The sequence below is a fragment of the Mercenaria mercenaria genome, chromosome 6 (genome assembly GCF_021730395.1).
Source record: "Mercenaria mercenaria strain notata chromosome 6, MADL_Memer_1, whole genome shotgun sequence".
In the NCBI taxonomy this organism is placed as follows: Eukaryota; Metazoa; Mollusca; class Bivalvia; order Venerida; family Veneridae; genus Mercenaria; species Mercenaria mercenaria.
In genome coordinates this window covers 73,528,438-73,547,499 of record NC_069366.1, presented here as the reverse complement: position 1 = coordinate 73,547,499, position 19,062 = coordinate 73,528,438, and the positions used below count along the sequence as shown (strand labels likewise).

Genomic DNA, 19,062 nt, shown 5'->3' with positions numbered 1-19,062 from the left:
AACAGTGTACATAAAATTAAGCCCTCGACTGCTGAATGTCTTATTCACGAAAGGTAAACTAAAGACACGTTATGTGTAAAACAAAAATGATTGGGTAAATATCTATATGAAAAACCTTTGGTCCTTTAGTTTTATGCAGTTCATTTAATATTATCACAATAGAATTCCGCTTATGCTGGTGCTAAATGACGTGAGGGTATTTCACATTTCTAAACCTCTCATGAACAAACTTAGTCAAACCAAGTCTTCTATTATTTTGATTAGTTGAGTTCTATAATTTCAAGGGATCTTCTTGAAGCTTTAAACAAACCATTTGTGCATGTTCTCCATGCCGTTGCAGGAAGCAGAACAACAGCAAAATATTATTAAGAATCCGACGAATCAGAAAAGCAAAAACATATCGAAGCAGCTCAGTATTCATGGGCTTTAAGAACTATCATGTCGTCATCCACCTCTTTCGTTAGACACGATCAAATAGGAAAATCTAGCATCCAGTTGACAAAGGACTGAACACCAAATATGCAATGTATCTCGAAATAAGTGCTTCAAAACCGCATATGATAAAACATTACATCATTTTACCAAATACATTTGGGGAAATTTCCATTGAATTTGATAAATACTATTTTTTGATACATTTAGTAACAGAAGTGTTTTAAATTGCTATTAAACGTAAAAAAAACACACACTGAATTACGATACTGACATTTGTAGAATATGCTCGCAGTTGATAATAGCGGTATTTCTGCAAAAGGACATATTGATAACTTTCATTGAATTCTTGATGTCGCTCTTGCAAAGATATGACGATTACATAAAGGTAAAGGAAAAGGTATTTATTAAACGTCGCATATAACTGACAGACAACATGACCTACAGCTATTGTGAGACAAAACACGCATCTAGTAACAGATACCTACCTGATCCGATATATTTCAAATAATTGTATGGGAAACATCCCTCACCACATCTAAGTAGAATAAAAGCTTGGGTAAATCAGTTTTAAATATGGAGATACATGTATGTCAATCCCAAGCGATGCAGTATTGTAGTCTTCATTATATAACTGCACCTCCCTGGCATAAAAATGTCAACTATTCGAGCAACAACTGATTCTTCGTATTTAAAAACATCATCAAGAATGCGTGAATTATTGTTGATATAGCAACCACACCTGACTGTATAACGTTTTCTAAGTTATACAAAAAATATCTGCGACAAGCTAGGCAGAAATATTTCTCACGGATTACTTATTACATCTCGAAAAAAATGCATTCCCTAACCGGGCATCAATGTTGTTCAATAAGGAGAGGGTTTGACAAACTGCTTCACAGGTTCACATGAAAAAACAGCAATATAAAAAAAAAGGCTCAACTGAAATTAAATGCATTAAAATGCGTTTTATTTAAGCAGTTTAGTTCCTTTGTCATTCATTAGATTATTAGGTAAATAGGTATAAAGAGTAAAGAAATCATACGAAACAACTAACAGCACACTTTGTAATTGTTTGATTTTAATTTTTCTAGGAATGTTGATTTCAGGGTTAGCATATACTTTATCGCAATATCGTTTCACGCGGGGTAAAATAACAGTTAGACATGAAGTTATACGATACTATAAATTAGTATTGATACATGTAAAAGAGGTTAAATTATCTATGAAACGAGCTTAATGTGATTGTATATGCAATTAAGGAATCCATCATAATCTTGCTGATCATCTATGCGAACTGTGAAAATGCAAACTTCAGGGATGTGATTAGTGGCCATATCCTGTTCATTAGAAGGATTCAAGTTGTAGGTTTCAGTGCTATAAAATTCCTTATGTAAAACGTAAATATACTGTAGGCGTTAAACGACAATGACATCATAGACTACCCAGTATGCTGGACTAAAACGTACATGGAGAAATCTTCTAATGATTTCTTTCGTAGATGTCTTTAACCCGGGTTTACGGGAAAGTATGTATTAATTGAATTTATCAATTTTAATAGGAGAATCTGCACTATAAAAAAGTTTACGTTTTAAAAATGTTATATCATTAGAAACAACATTCTTAAGATTGCACCATGTAACAGATTTTTTTCTATTGATTTTGCGTTCTGACCACATTGTCGGGGCGTTTAGCCGATCTGACACGCTCATACAGGTAACAAGGATAATAGATATATATGATTATGTTATTTGACTACGGAAGTGATATTAGTGAGTATTAGACTATTTCTATTTTTAATCGAGCAAACTGCGCCATTTAAAAGAAATTTGCTCAACTTAATATCGTTATTTAGTCATCTTCGTCATTTTCTGATATTTATGGATATTTTTTTCATTTTAAACATTATTAATTCCATCTTATTTTTCATAAAAGTGTTTTATATGCTAGAATAAACATTACCTTCACTAAATATACCAGTTTTACAATCATAACATAATTTTCAAAGACGTTGTCACCTGTAATTATTCAACAGTCATACATTTTCTGCCTTTCTTATATTTTCTTTAGCCGCCATAATTATGACGTCATAACTTTTTTCCAGTCGCATGCCTGGAAAGAGAAACGTGGGAAATTACGATAACTCATTTCAATCTACAATGTGGTATAGTATTCGGAAATTTGTTATACCATCTATTTTTCAGCGAAGTTATTCACTCGGTAGCTTGGGAGATTCTGATTACTTCGTGGCGCTGCCCTGGTATTTATTAGTAGATAGAACTTTCCCTTTTCTAAGAATTCATGAAAGATTATTGTTTACTTCACTAAGTCTATCATCTAAAACGTTGAATTGTCGGCTTATCGGTGGGTCGAAAATGTGCGAATATTTCAGGTACGAATCATTAGGTTTGCAGCAACTAAATCAAATCAACATAATGTATCTCGCGACAAATAAATAAACTTGAAACTTGAAACTTGCAAAATTTCATACTAAAGAACGATCAAAAAGCAAGTAATGATAAATAACGCTTAAAACTAAATGGCCAAAACTACTTAAACATGTTGATATATAAGGTGCTGCAAGTAAAATAATAGGATGGAAAATAATTTGTTTAGCAGTGTCATTTCTTAACACTTGCATTATATTGTCCATTTCATGTTTGTAACTCCTCTTATATTTTAGATTTGATCAATGTAGGCCTTTAAACCTTTTATTTATTAGTTTAGATAAAGCCTTTAAAATACAGACAGGTGAGATCACGAACTGATTTTTTTTTAGATTAGCTAGTTTTATTTTGTTTACACCAATGAGATTGGAGAATTGGTTGTTATGTAGTCATATCATATGATCTTAGGTTGCGGTAGAGACCGCCATGTTTAATTTCTAGTTCAGCAAGGCTAAGAGGTTGATAAGTTTTATAGGTGTTTTTACTTTTTATAAGTTAATAGGTATATTTGGATAAAGGAATTGGGTTTGTATAATGTTATTACATTGTATCAATGGTTTTGTACTGTTACTTGTTCGGTTGATATTGTTGTATTCGTTCATTTTACGCGTTTTGTCTGACATTCTAGCGTTAATTTCTGTAATCGCAGGTCTACAGCTGCTATTTATTTCTGTTTTAACATCTTGCATGAATATCATAATATTCTTATTACAGCACAGTCACAGCTAATGGGGATACACTGGTACACGAAGCACAGGTTTAGCAGACAGGAGAGTCTAAACACATGTAATGCGGGTGTTTATTCTACCAATAAGGTATGTTATTTTGTCAATTCTATTGTTGTTATATACATGTACATTAATAGGAAAAAACAAAGTGACTGAAGAGAAGATCAGTGAAGTTTGTCCGTTATTTGAAACATTAGATATTAGCCACTATGCAGAGATAACAATGATGTGATGTATGTTTTATACTGTTAAATTATTTATATAATCTGTTGTGTAATTTATGTATTACCTGTACGTTCTAAATGACCAACGTTGTATAAAATCACTGTTCAAGTAAAGCGGAATGATTTAATAGTGCAATTGTATGTATGATATATGATTGTCTGTATAATATCCATTTGATATCATACCTGTCTTTTATTATTGTTATTATATATGTTTCAGACCCGGACCTTGAGCGGTTTGACACATCTACTGTTATACAGTTTAGCTTGAAACATTCTAAGATTATATGTACAGAAACATTTGAAAAGACTGTACCATAACTGTTATAACATACATGATTGATGATATATACAGACTATGATAGTTTAACATGTTATAAAAGAAGAATATTAAACTGTGGAAACTCCAAAATCTATACTGTCCACTGTATTAGACTTGTGTCGTCTGCTTGGATTTACTGTAGGCAGGTGATGTCAAATCGTCATGTAAGTAGATTTATCAGCTTATTGAAGTTATTCATGCACTATATTATTGATTATAACGCGGTATAGTAGGTCAGAAAGTAGTGCACTTTTGTTGATATACATTGGTGTAGGCATTGTAACTAAAAATACAAACTTCAAGTAGGAACTATCTATTTTAGATATATGTATAGCTAACTGCATCAAAGTATGTAGACTGAAAAAATATTTCAGCTATCATTTTCGGAAAAAGAGTTATTTGAGCTGAAAAAAATGATCCCGGGTAAAATATTTGGAAAAACTGGAAACACATCCGCTATGACTTTACTGTAATTTCAGGTGGCTATTGACCTAGTACCCCATGGAAACCATGCACTTTTTACATCTACGCAGGAAAAAAGCATGCTTAATTATGCATAATTGTCCTAAGGATTAACAATCTGAATAGAAAATTATGTAAAGATCAAATAAGTTAATGCCCTGGGGAAAGTGTGATATTTTCTGTGGTGAAATTTGTCAACAAACAGACGAATATTTTGAAAAAGTCAAAACCCACAGAATTTCACAAGGTAAAATATACTGAAAAGATTACTGCTGGAAAGAGAACAATCTCTTTTATCAATATATATTCGTCAAAGTATGGGAAAACATCTAGAAATATGAGAAAATCAATTTCAGGACTGTTCAATGCATGACTGTCTTATCATGCATTGCATTTAACATAGATTACTTTTCCATTGCACTGATATAACATGGACAGGATTAGAATTAACAAACGGTGTTCACTAAACAATTTTCACTATATAAACAAATTGTTTCCCTTGTGTAAAGAGGGCTTAGGGTAAGTCTGTAATTGATGATGTGACATTTCAGTTCTGTCCTGTTTAAACGGTTTTAGCCTCTTGTATAGATTCGAATACTGCCTTGATTCGCAGCTGAGTTTCTCTCGGAAACGGGTTAAGTTTTCTTGTACGAATATCCCACGCTAATGCCCTTTTGTCTTTCCTTGGAATTCGCAAACTTGACAATGACCGTACGATTTGTAATTCCTTTGGGTTTGCCTATCCTATGACACTTATCTTATGACTTATTCGTCAGTTCGATATCCACGTCGCTAGCATGCTTTATTACTTTAGCTTCAACATCATCTGATGCATTGAGATTGTCTCCTGGTATGCCGGGTATAATAAGGCACATTCTTCTACCATTTGCTCTAATTCGTCTAGATCAAGTTGCGTGGCATTCAATCACACAGAAAGTTAAATATTCTATTTCTTGACAGATGATATTTCCTCCGCCATTTGTTTTGGTTTATTCATTGGTAACTTATAGGAAGATAAACTTTCAAGAGGGGATGCGCATATTATCATCTTGTTTTGGTCGAATAATTGTATTTAGTTATCGCCCTTTGATTATTTAACATTAGTTAACTATAGTGCCATCCTTGTCCAGAGTTTCCCCAAATATATCAGCATCAACAGCGGGCAATGACTGAAGGATAGAGTATGCACATCAATTATATTATATATTATAAAATCCATTTGTTACACAGCGCTCATATTTTAATCAAGTAGTCGATGATTTGTTTGGAAGTTTATCAAGTCATAATTTATACTTTTTTTTGCGTTTATTGACTGTTTAATACATGTTAGAAATTCACTGGAGGTGTTTTTAAAATTTGTTTTTCCTGCCGTGGTTGCCCAACCAAGATACGGTTATTTAGCATATCTATACATTTAATAAACAAACTTAACCTAATAATCATATAAATTAAAAACTATTGTATAATATTTGTCAAATGTTTACATTGACAAATATTTTTTAGCAGAATATCATTACCAATGCAAGTTTGTAAACATGTTTTAAATCCCTTACCTATCTTGGTAAATGAGGACAGAATATAAATATATGATTTTCGAAACTGCAACTTGCCTTTTTGTACAGATCGTTTTAGTATTCTAATATCTATCGAATGCAAATGTAAAATAAGAAATTACATCAAAATCAAAAGCAACAGTCCATTTATTCTATACTTTCGTAATAAATGGGAGTTATTACAATAAAATTAGCAATAATATGAACTATGTATTTCATAGGGATCTAACTTATGAAATGGGTTCTTTTGTTCCTTAAATCAATCTCCAACAGAAAATAGTAAAAATGAAAACTGTCAAAAGATGTTGTTCATATGGGATTGACCATCTTTAATTTGCTAAAATCTAGTATTCTCAAAATAAATAACTTTATAAAAAGTGAAAAGCAAAGGTCCCCTCACACGCCATAAATAAAGATATGTTGCTGGCTCGGGCTGACGGAGCCTGTTAATGGACGGTAGAAGAAATGCAAGGTACCGTTCACGTATCTAGACCCGGATTGAGCAGAACTCAACCAGAATGAATACATGTTACAAATACATAAATCCAGTTAAAATAATGGTAGTGCCCTAAACGAGAAAACAAACTGGAATTTAGAGCGGGGATCTGAGGTGATGGAGCCTGCATTATGCAGAAATTGCCAAAAGACAAAATTAAAAAGCAGGCACCATATAACCGTATTCAAGGGGTCATTAAATTTCTAAAGGTAAAGCTAGATTATTGTAATCAGCAATGTCAAAATGTTTAAGCTAAAAACATTAGCGGTACATTGACAATTTGCTGAACGATCTGAAGAATGTAAAAGCTCTAACTGAATATACATGACACGTGTAATAGCACAATGGTGATGAACCGAATGCTTGATGGTTATTTAGCGATGTTACGACGGCTCGATGACAAAGCTAATAAAACACTAATAGTTTTCGTTTCCGTCATCCCACCTTCTTTCCACCACCATCGCACTGTCAGAATATGACATGACAGCGGCAGTACAATGACGAAAAGTAATATCGGGGTTTCAATCATAGTATGGTGCTGTCATATTTTCTTTTCACCAGAGTGTCTTTGTACTGTCGTGGTATCGTGGACAGCTCATACGATAGCGGTAACACAGTTCTTACGACAGCTTTATGTCACCGTGCTGTCACTGTAGCCTGAGGAACACGCTGTGTCACAACAGTGCGATGACATGATGGTGGTGAGGCGGGGTACGGGCGTGGGGGGGGGGGGTGAGGGGGGCTCTCTATGAAAATATTTGTTTCTCAGGGTCAACGGAGAGCGTATTTTGAGTGTTTTACAGTAAATTAACAAGAATCTGAATCTCATCAAAAATGTAATCATCACTTCGTATACATTAGAAATCCAATATAATTTCACAAATTTTCCCATAATATGAAAACGAGCATAGCTGGGTTACAGATGAAAAATTCATTGTTGGCCTTGACTAAATTTAAGCCCTCTGCAAGTAACACGCTGATTTCTAAAGGGTTATTAAACATACATAGCCGATATCGAAGTGGAGGTTTGCCGTTTGATCTCAAACGTTACCAGTTCTAACCACGAGGAGGCCTCCACTTTTCGAACCTTATTTATTTATTGTTATTATTTATTTATTTATTTATTTTAAAATTGGGTTTTGTTTGAATTGATTTTAAAACAGTATTAAACACGGTGACCGCAGCCGCAGGACATAATAATATGACTTTTATACTGTTTGTTCAAGTATAAGAGTGCAGCTTCAAAGGTTTTCACTATTAACTTTGAAAATTCTAGGTGGTTCCGTCCTTGTCATCAGAATCAATCATTCATTCCATTACCATCGTGCATTCGTTACACAACCAACGTACATTCGCTCCCTCATCGTCGTATATCCATAAAAACCACGCGTTTGATGCTGGGCGTGTCATCACCACCGTCCACTTCTACCGTCATCGGAGTCAATATAATTGAAGTTCTGTTGTTAGGCTGGCGCTAGGAAGTGTGTGGGTGTTGAACTCATAAACTGACGCATTCAAATTGTTCTGCTTGACAGCAGTCTATGCTCTTACAAAAAGATTATATTGTAGAAACTATGACACAATCTGAATGAAATAATCTCCTATTGATGCTACACATTAGACCTGTAGACAGGTTTTTGAGACTCAGTTTCACCAATCACAGCCTTGCTTTCAACATTTTTAAAGTGAAAGTAGAAGTCTAAAAATATACTAATTTTTATTATTAATTAAAAGATTCCAGTTTTCAATATGTGATTATCATGCATAGGTTTATAATTCAATAAGAAAGCTTATAGAAACACGTGTGAATTAGTTTTTTTTTATTCAAAATTGAAAAGCGTTTGTAAGGGGTACTGGAGGTAAACTGCCTTAATTTCAATCATCGATAAATACGTGTATTGGCCAGTAACGCAGGAAAATACGGCGGCTCTGGTTCGATTTCCGACTCGGGCGTGATTTTTGTCTTGATTTCACATTCTTTTTAGAAACAAACTCTCATGTTCTTATGTTCATACGATAAAACCTTTACTCTGAAAAAGAATGTTTTATACAAAAGCTGAGTCCAGTTCCTTTTAGTCAGTTGAAACGAGTCATCTAATTGGTTCAAATAAGATAAATTGTTGGAAATAAATAAGCAATATTGGAAATCCGATTACACATGGACTGTCTTAGGAAGATCGAGAACTTTTGTCAGATTGAAAGCTATCAAATGATCTTTAATTACTTGCTGTTATCTTTCATACACTTAATCATATGTTTATATTATTTGGTATAAAATCAGTAATACATGTATTCGATTTTTATCAGCATTTTCCTAAAAGTCTGAAATCGAAAAGAAATGTAAATATCGGGCCGAATGTTTACTCAAGATAATGAAAGACCTGTGAGGAAAATGCAAATTGTTATATAAATCGACATCCTTAACATTACTTTACCTAGCAGTGTTTACACTTCACTGGGAGCTTTTAAGTTACTTGATATCATGAGTATGTCCAAATAATTATTAAGAAGGTTTATTCTTTCGCCGCTAAATGGGACGTTTGTGAAAATTTAAATGAACGACTGAAATCAAATCATGTTTGAAATTTTCCTTTCATCAAATATGCATTAATCAACATTTGAAAAGCCAAACAATGTTCATCAAAAACATAGTAGAAAGCAACAAACAAATATATGGGCTTCGTCTTGGAACTATCATTAGCAAAGGGTAAAGCCACCACTTAGGTATAAACCTGTTAGTACACACTGAAAGGTAATAAGGTGTTAGCCCTGTAAAGTGAACGCTATATATACTGAACAGCAAGAGAAACTATCCAGATGTATAACTGGAGTAGTTTTTAATAAAACTTAAATTTATAAATTTGATTCGTTTTCTTCAGACCACATTACACTAAAAGAACTTCATGTGGTAAATTAAAACCAAGAGGGCCATTATGGCCCTATATCGCTCACCTTAGTAGAGTTATTTGCTTGAACAAATCTCTTAGCTAAAGTTTTAAAAACAAGAAAATTACAGGAGTGGATCTAGGTAAAGATTATGCAAGATTACTTTTGAAATTTGTAAAAAAATATTACAGATGGTCCAAATCCGTTTGCTGTAGCTTAGAAAACTAGGAGGTAGGTCGGTAGGTCACATTGATGGTCACTGAAAATCTATTTAATGATCGGCATGCAAAACAATACATGTCATCGAAATTTCAAAGCTGTATCTTAAAAAAAATCAAGAAAGTATGTCAGTAAGTCACACTCATGGTCATTGAAAATTACTTTTAATATCGGTGTGCAAAATTGAACATGTCATCCAAATTAAAGACTGTATCTTAAAAACAAGAAAGTAGGTCAGTAGGTCACATTCATGGTCACTGAAAGTCTGTATTAAGATCGGTGTGCAAAGCTGTACATGTCATCCAAATTTCAAGGCTGTGCTTAATAAACAAAAAAGTAGGTCAAGGTTACAGTCAAGTGACCGCTAATTATTTTGGGTCAGAAGGTAATTATAATTAAACAGTCAAGGAAATATGATCAGATATTTTTTGAAGTATTTGTTCCTATATAACTCATATAAAGACTATGTGACCCTCGGGGCGGGGCCTCTTTTCACCCCAGGGGTATAATTTGAACAGTCTTGTTAGAGAGCCATTAGGCAATACTACGTACTACGTATCAAAAGCCTAGGCCTTGAACTGTCAGTCAAGAAATTAAAAAAAAAAAATGTTAGTCTATGTAAAACTTGGGACACCCAGGGCATGGCCTCTTTTTACCCCAGAGGCATAATTTGAACAATCTTGGTAGATGACCACTAGTCAATGCAACATACCATAAATCAAAGCCTAGACCTTGCAGTTTCAGACAAGAAGATTTTTTAATTTTTTCCTATATAAGTCTATGTAAAACTTGGGACCCCCGGGGCGGTGCCTCTTTTCCTCCAATGGGCATAATTTGAACAATCTTGGTATAGAGCCACAAGGCAATGCTACATACCAGACATCAAAGGCCTAGGTCTTGTGGTTTCAGAAAAGAAGTTTTCTAACTGTTTTCTTATTTAAGTCTATGTAAAACTCGAAACCCCTGGGGTTGGGCCTATTTTCAAACCGGGGACATAATTTGAATAATTTTGGTAGTGGACCAAAAGGCAATGCTACATACCAAATATCAAAGACCTAGATCTTTTGGTTTCAGACAAGAAGATATTTGTTTTCCTATATAAGTCTATGTAAAACTTGGGGTCCCCTAATCGGGGCCTCTTTTCTCCCCAGGGGCATAATTTGAACACACTTTATAGAAGACCATTAGACGATGTCACATGCCGAATATTGGGGCTCTATTCCTTGTGGTTTTGGACAATATGATTTTCAAAGTTTTCCCTATTAGCGAGTAAGATATGGAACAAAAAATGGCAAAGATGTTCCCCTTTGTGAAGAAAGCACCAAAGTTTGCATGAAATTACTTTAAGGTATCCCAAATCCTACAAGAGGAGGAGACACGCTATATCTGCCCTGGAACCTCCTTTGAAATCAGTTTTAAAAAGGGAGGTAAAAATGTCTTGAAAATAATAATACTTTTTCCTTTAAATTGAAATTTATCTATAAAGTAATGTTTCATATGATCTAAACATGGATAACATATCACTAGCATAGCCAAACAACCATTTGGTATTGACAATATACAAAGTTTACTACAAAATAGTTTTATTTCTCAAGATACATACTAAAAAGGGAGGCAATCAGATTTTACTGTATGTTTAATTTCAAAACTGCGTGTGAAAAGATATTTCTTATGAAGAAAGAATGAAAGTTGTATTATAAAATGTTATAAAGTATACTGGATCAGAAATGGACTACATATACGATTTGTTGGCTTGAATAGACCAAAACATGAGGCCCCAAAGGGGAACTACCTTTTATTTATTTCAATTAAATATATCTACAACAATTTCAAAAATGTTAATTCATTACCTTAACCAATTATAACCCTTGACACAAAATTTATTCAATTACATTTTATACACACTCAATATACATGACTCAGGAAAATTAATATGAGGTCCTTAAAGGGGAAATTGTTAAAAATCACATTTTAAGGGCAAATTAATTTATTTCAATCGTTAAAATATCATATTTCTGAACTTAACATAAGTAAAAAACAGATTTCATGGATCAAATGTATAACATATCAAAAAAAAAGTAAAAAATATTCACATGTTTAGGTCCATGAGTTAACCTATATATCTGTATTTTTATTAGGGCAACAGATTTATATAAAAAGAGAGGCCCTTCAATGGATCATTTTTGTATGTTACATAACAGTATAATATGACATAATCATGTTTTCAAATCAAATGACTCATCCAAAGACCCATAAAATAAAAGAAACTGATATTTACACCCATTCAATAGATATCTAAGAATTGTAACAGGTTTCCCAGTACTTCTCTAATACATTTGTTTGACAAATTTATATTTCTTATACATGAATGTGTTATTGCACTGGCATTTAATTGGTTCTATGAAGTGTACATAGTAATGAAAGTCAAGCGTCATTACTGGTCAATCCAGATTCATAGAATTAAGCAATGCAAGGGTCACAATTAAGGTATACAGACACTAAACAGAAAACTGGCACGGAAAAAATCATGGTAGTTGCAAAATGGCGCATTCAAAGAGTCCTCCTTCTTTGCTCTGTAGAGCTTTTTTCCTTCCTTTTTTACATTTTGTTTGCTGAAATCACATAACAGATCTATCCTTGACATGTAGGAAGCATTTTTGCAATAATATGATAGCATGACAGATTTATTATGGAAATGTAGGTCATACAATTTGGGGTATCATTTTTAGTTGATATTGTAGTTGGTTTGTTTGACTGAAGTTCATGACTCCCATTTGATGTTTTTTTCAGCACTGACAATATTCTTTAAGAAAATGTAAAAATGTAAGCTACAGATATTTATAACGGGTCCTGCTCTGTGCTGTAACCATTTGAAATTTGTCAACTTTATCTAGAGTAAAGAAGGCCAGCTATTTAGTATGTCCATACCTTAATGTCTGTCCAAAAACATGGCTTCATATTTAAATATTAGAAATGTGAACATCAGGTAATTTAGATGTTTTCATGATGTCTATTATATAGCATACATTGACATTGCTAATCATGTCAACTAGAAATGGTGAAGAGAACTGGTACTTTACTTTAATTTTGTAATACACTTCATAATTAGCTGCTATAAGTTGAAGGAAACTCATCAATGTAACTACAAGAATACATACAAAGGCAGATATAAATATATCAAGCCAATCCTGTGTTGACATTTTGAAGACATATGTGCTAGAGAGTGAAATACTGGCAAACCTATTACAGTTTTAGTTAAATATTGAAAGGGTTGTTACGCCTAAAATTAAAAGTAGTTTGTTTAGGGTAACCTGATTTCAACTTTTGTAAGTTCACAAAAAATGCTTGGGGCATTACCCTAAACAAGCAATTATTCTAGGACTTATAACTGCGCTACTGAGAGGTATTCCTAACACTGTACTGGACAAAGAGAACATATCTGATATCAGCTATGATTATAACTAGGACGGCTAGTATATTTTAAGGAGACATTGTTTATAAACTAATCGATTAATCTTTACCTTAAAAAATTTACATCTAACTCTATTTGGTATGACCCTCTTTATTTCTGTATCATACTTTCATCTTAAACTATTTTTATATGTAACTATTTGCGTTCTTGGGGTATCTGCAGTAAATCACTGCACTTAAGAAATGTTTATAGTTATAAGCTCTGTGGAGGGGTTCAGTGAGAGAGTGGTAAAGGTGTTGTCAGATCAATAGGAAGGTCATTAGTTCAAACCGTACAAAGGTTAATCTATCATACAATACCAGTGCTATTTTCAAGAAAGCGGAATTTAGACTGATTCTAAAACTTGACATCTTTATCTAATTCAAATAAATTATTATTGAATGTAGTATAAATTAATAATAAATACAACAATACATTTAGTTCGCATTCCATTTTCTGTTGTTGTGAAGAAAGCATTAGGATGATCGTATGCTTTAGCTTGAAGTCATTAATTGTCTTGAAAAAACATATAAATTATGTTTTGTATAATACGTTTTACATGAATTTAAATTAGATATTGAATTACAAGAAAAACACAAAATAACCCCTTCTATAGCTGCTCTTTTGAATGCTTAATAATATGCATAGGGAAATCAAACTATCGGTACCCCATGTAAGTATAAGTACTGTAAAATCGATTATATGAATTACAGTATGTAGTACTACGTATATGTGAACTTGTTTTATAAAATACCCTTAATGAACCTCAAAATGTAAAGAATGTTTAAATAATATTTAGATATAATTAAATACTAAAATTAGTTTTGTTTACCTGAGTGATATAATATTCACACTTAAAAATAAAGTCATCCTGTAAATGAAATTTTTAAACAATTTTCCCCCTTTTAGGGCCTCATCTATGTCATTTGTTAGTGTCCTATATATCAAATGTGTATAAAATGTAACTAAATAAATATTATGTCAATAATAGTTACTTATTTTGGTTCTGAATTAACCTTTTGGACATTGCTTTCAAAAATATATGATTAAAATAAATAAAATATAGGTCCCTTTTTGGGGCCTCATTTTAAGCTAATTGAGGTTAGCGAACTACGTGTCTCCTCCTTTTTTTTGGATTCAGCATACTTCAAAATAGTTACATGCAAAGTTTGGTGCTTTCTTCACAAAAGGAAACATCTTTTTCCTATAACCTACTCACTATATGTAATTCTTTGTAAACCATGTGACCCCAGGGCGGGGCCAAATTTGATCCTAGGGGAATACTCTGAGCAACATTGGTAGAGGACCACTAGATTATGCTACATACCAAATATAAAAGCCCTATGACCTGTGGTTTTGGACAAGCAGATTTTCCTTTCGGTTGCCATGGCAACCAGAGTTCTACATGGAATTCAATTCTTTGAACAATTCTAACAGAAGACCATTCAAGGAACTTCGTCAACATTGGCCAGATAATTTAGGAGGAGATGTTGTTTAAAGGAAAGTATAGACGGACGGGCGACGGACGCCGGACGATGAGCAATTACAATAGCTCAACCTGTGCCTTTGATTCAGGTGAGCTAAAAATCGACCTACCTTGAAGTCGGCAGTAATAGTTATAGTTATTGCTACGTAGCTGCTCATCATTTTCAACTGATATACTGTCATCATATCACTCATTTGTAAAACTAAAACAATGATACAAAATATACAAGCCTTGTACAAATGAGAAATTTCGTACAGGATATGCAAATTTCAATCCAAAACTTTTTATTACGTTATTTGTTTTCCTACATTTAGTATTATTAGAAATGTTAAAAAGTTTTGCGTACATTCTAGACGTTCAGTGAAAATAACGGGACCACTGTGACCGAGTTGATAAGGTCGCTGTCTTCAAATCACTTGCTCCTCACCTATTTAGTTTCGAAGCCATCCAGCTGCTTTATAAGTCAGTGGTTCTACACAGGTGTCCGCCCGTGATGAAATAACGTACGGAGGGGCACATAAAGTCTTCATTTAATATCAAAAGCTGGAAAGTCGCCTTATGACCTATAGCTACGTGTGCATGTGACATTAAACACACGCACACGCAACATGCACACGCAAACGCACACGCACACGCGACATGCACACGCAAACGCACACGCATACGCACGCACGCACGCACATACTCACACACACACAATAAACAAACAAAAAACATTGACATAATTTTAATTATCGGTTAAATGTCAGTGATAGATTATCAAATAGTAAATTGAATTTATTCAAATGACAACTGATATACAAATAAGTAGTAGCAGGATTTACTAAAGGTAACGTACCTGATAATAAGGTAACTACAGTCAAACCTGTGAACAAAGATCACTCTTCGGAACAAGCAAAAGTGGTCTTTGTTCACAGTTGGTCTTTATTCGGGGGAAGGATCACTTCTCAGTTAGCCATTACCAACATGATAAAAAGTATTTTTTACAGCTTCTTGCTTTCGTTATGTTCTATGTATTAATTCAGCCGGTGCAGACTTGCAAATTATCAATCAAGCAGTAATTATTATGTTTGCTATAATGCGAAAGTTATGAACATTAAGCGGATTTCAAATATGTTCATGCCGGAACGGTTCAGCTTGGTCGTTATTGGGGGGGGGGGGGGGGGGGGCAAATATGACCCTTGGGAATGAATTAGGCCGGTCGCTGGTCGCGGTCGCGAGGTGGTCGCTATTTACGGCATTTTTATGAGCATTTTTCTACGGGGGGACCAGAGACCGGTCGTTGTCGACAGGTGGTCGCTATTCACGGGTGGTCGCTAGCACAAGTTTGACTGTATGTCTCACATGCAGTGTAGAATTTTCAGGCGTTTTATTAACTGGTGAAAAAAAAAACGACTTTCGTGCTGTAGATGACATTTAACAAAGTACATTAATTTTGTAACTTCGCAATTAATATATACTGTTACGTAAAACTCGAATACCTACACAGATGTTCAGGAAAGTTGTTTATGAAAAGCGGCGTGTGATCTCTAGTTAAATAGAAGGCTAGCCAATGGACATAACTAAAAAACTAGAATTTAGGGGAACCGAGGATATGGAGCCTGCATATCACAGAAACTGTCAAAAGACAAAATTTAAAGGCAGACACCATATCCACAAGGTGATTAACTCCCTGGGGCCGAAATGCGACTATAGGCGTTATATTTTCTACCCCTGTTGCGTCGATATGCGACTATACGCGCGTTATCAGGACTCCCCAGGACGGCGATTGACGAGTATAGTCGCGGCACCGAGATCATGACAATTGCGATAAGTACTTGTTAATTTTTGATAATCTTGACAAAAGCAAAAATACTTTGCATACTGGTTTTTTTTTTGCTGTAATAACTACTAGTTGAGCTAATAATTAGGTCCCTTGTTAAAATGAATGGTTGTAACTATGCGGTAATGTAAATGAAATAAAATCACGATCTCCGCTATGTTCGTTCATACTGTATTTCAAAAGAGTAAAATAATGTCGTCGGCCAGAGATCTTTCTTAAAATGAAGAAAATATTTATTTATTATCATGCTGATTCTGAAATATCAGTTCCTTCGGATGATGATTCGATGCGATTCCATTATCAGACAAAGGAATGGTCGGAAAATGTTAAGTTTTAGAAGGCTGAAATATTGGTACACTTACATCACTTACGATACAAATAGATAAAAATAACACAACAAAGCATGTTTCATAAAATACAAAAAAAGAATATGTAAATAAACGCATGTTTGTAAATTTAATAATTATTCAAAGATGGATGTAAATATTACAACTTAACTGTCTCAGCGCGTGACACACAACATTTGTGTACATGTTTAGAAATAGATTATACATCAAAATAAACCACTGATATTCACACAAAAACGGGTGTAAATTTATGTAATGCTGATGTAAATATTGATGCAATGCTTTTTATTAGAATTTAATGTTCAAATACCTATTAAACGCAATAGGTGTGTTAAAATTGTTTAGTGAAAATTTTGTTCTACTTGGATATAAGCTACGGACGAAATTTGATATAAAAATATTTGTTCAAACTTCGAGTACTTTGTAAGTATATTTTAATTTACACCCAAGTTAATAAATGTTCCCTGCATGTTTTCAACTGACTGTATGCGAGTGTGATTATGATAAGGTTAGATAATGTTCTTCGACGTCAGGTGGTAATTCTTATCCCGCCGCAGCAGGTATGTTACGATATCGGCCTCAGGGAGTTAAACAATACCAAAAGCTATGAAGCGGGAGTGTTCTAACTAACCAAGCTGATATGTTCAAAATGAAAAGTTAAACTGTGCCACTAACTTAACTTAATGTTGGTATATTTATCTTTATGAAATCTAGATCTAATATATAGTTGGGTTATCTTGGATCAAATGATAGGTTACTACATCGAATCAGAATAGTTTGTTTCAAACTTGACCTAGATTTCAAAGAGACAAATTTTCTTATTTGTTTCATTGAGATCAGAAAATATATCTTCTAAAGTGGAAGTTTTATTGAACAATAAATTAAATTTAATTTGAAATACAATTTACAGAAGTATTTTATATGTAATACTAAAAGTTCACAAACCACAGCACATACTCGGAGCGATACAATTAAAATTAGTGTTCACATTTATTCAAAGGGTTAACGCGCATTTCTTGGAACTATAGCAATTTCAAAGTGTATAAAAGCAATGTAGGCTCCAGAGATTGTTTCGTGTTCGCCCCTTTTTTTTGGTATGCTCTTCAATGACCTACGTTTTTTTTTTTCCCTTCAATATACAACCCGCTCCAAACCTGGATTGAATTTCAAAAAGACAATTTTACATACATGCAGTACAAACTGACCTCTGGAGAGTTACATGACTTGACATGGTGACCTTGTTTGTGCAACATCCCTCACTGCCTTTAGCACCGTCGCAGGTAGAATTCTATTACAGTAAATTGAATGTACTTGACGATCCCAGAGGACCACAAAATATAAGCCCGACCTTAGTCAGTAGTGTAGGTTCGTTTTCCTACCGCTTATTATATTATGTTGAGGTGAGCACTTGTAAACATGGTTTATCCTAGTAGTTAAAACCCATCTTTGTCTTAATTCGAAAAATATGGTACACCATACAATCGTAATGCTCTCTTTTTTCAGGCAAATGCATCGTGAACAAAATATAAGAAGATAACAGAACGTAAAATATGAGATAAAATGAATCATCAAAGCGAATTAGAGAACACAAAATACAGAAACTGGGTCAGCGGTGGTCTGGCATATAAATATCTTAAAGAAGGTCTAGAAAGATTTGCTGAAGATGTGGTTGAAGATGAACATACCAGAATCCTTAAAACTATCAAACACACACTTGGACTCACCTGTAATAAGTGCTGTCTCAGAAATCTACGACCATTACACAAAAGTGAGAGGAATTCTGTTACTGGCAGATATACGTGTCCGTGGGATCAGGCAAATTGTAACTGTCTGTATCCACAGAAGAAACCATGCCCTAATAAAGTATGTGACGCAATTATGGAAGAAATACTTAAAAGTCATGGATCTACACCGCCTGTACCAAACTGGAAGAATACTGATATAAAGAAATGGTGCACACGTCCATGGGAAACTGCCAAATGTTTCATCAAGGCACCAGGATATTCAGACAAGACAAAGGCAGCGGATATTGACACTTCAGGGTTACTTCATGTCTTTATTAACAACATCAATATCCATTCACGCTTGTCAAGTAATATGTCTGGAAGAAACATATTTATTAAGGTATTTATGTATCATATGTGTTTGACATTGAACTACAAAAGCAATGAATGAAACAATGAATAT

At 33.8% G+C, this 19,062-nt stretch overlaps 1 protein-coding gene across 1 annotated transcript; it reads left to right on the top strand.

The window, feature by feature from the left end:
- The first annotated feature begins 4,065 nt into the window (after positions 1-4,065).
- On the top strand, positions 4,066-19,050 carry LOC128558081 (uncharacterized). The gene is made up of 2 exons (XM_053546898.1): positions 4,066-4,317; positions 18,379-19,050. The coding sequence occupies exon 2, from the start codon at positions 18,436-18,438 to the stop codon at positions 19,048-19,050; it is 615 nt and encodes a 204-aa protein (XP_053402873.1). The 5' UTR covers positions 4,066-4,317; positions 18,379-18,435.
- Positions 19,051-19,062: the final 12 nt, after the last annotated feature.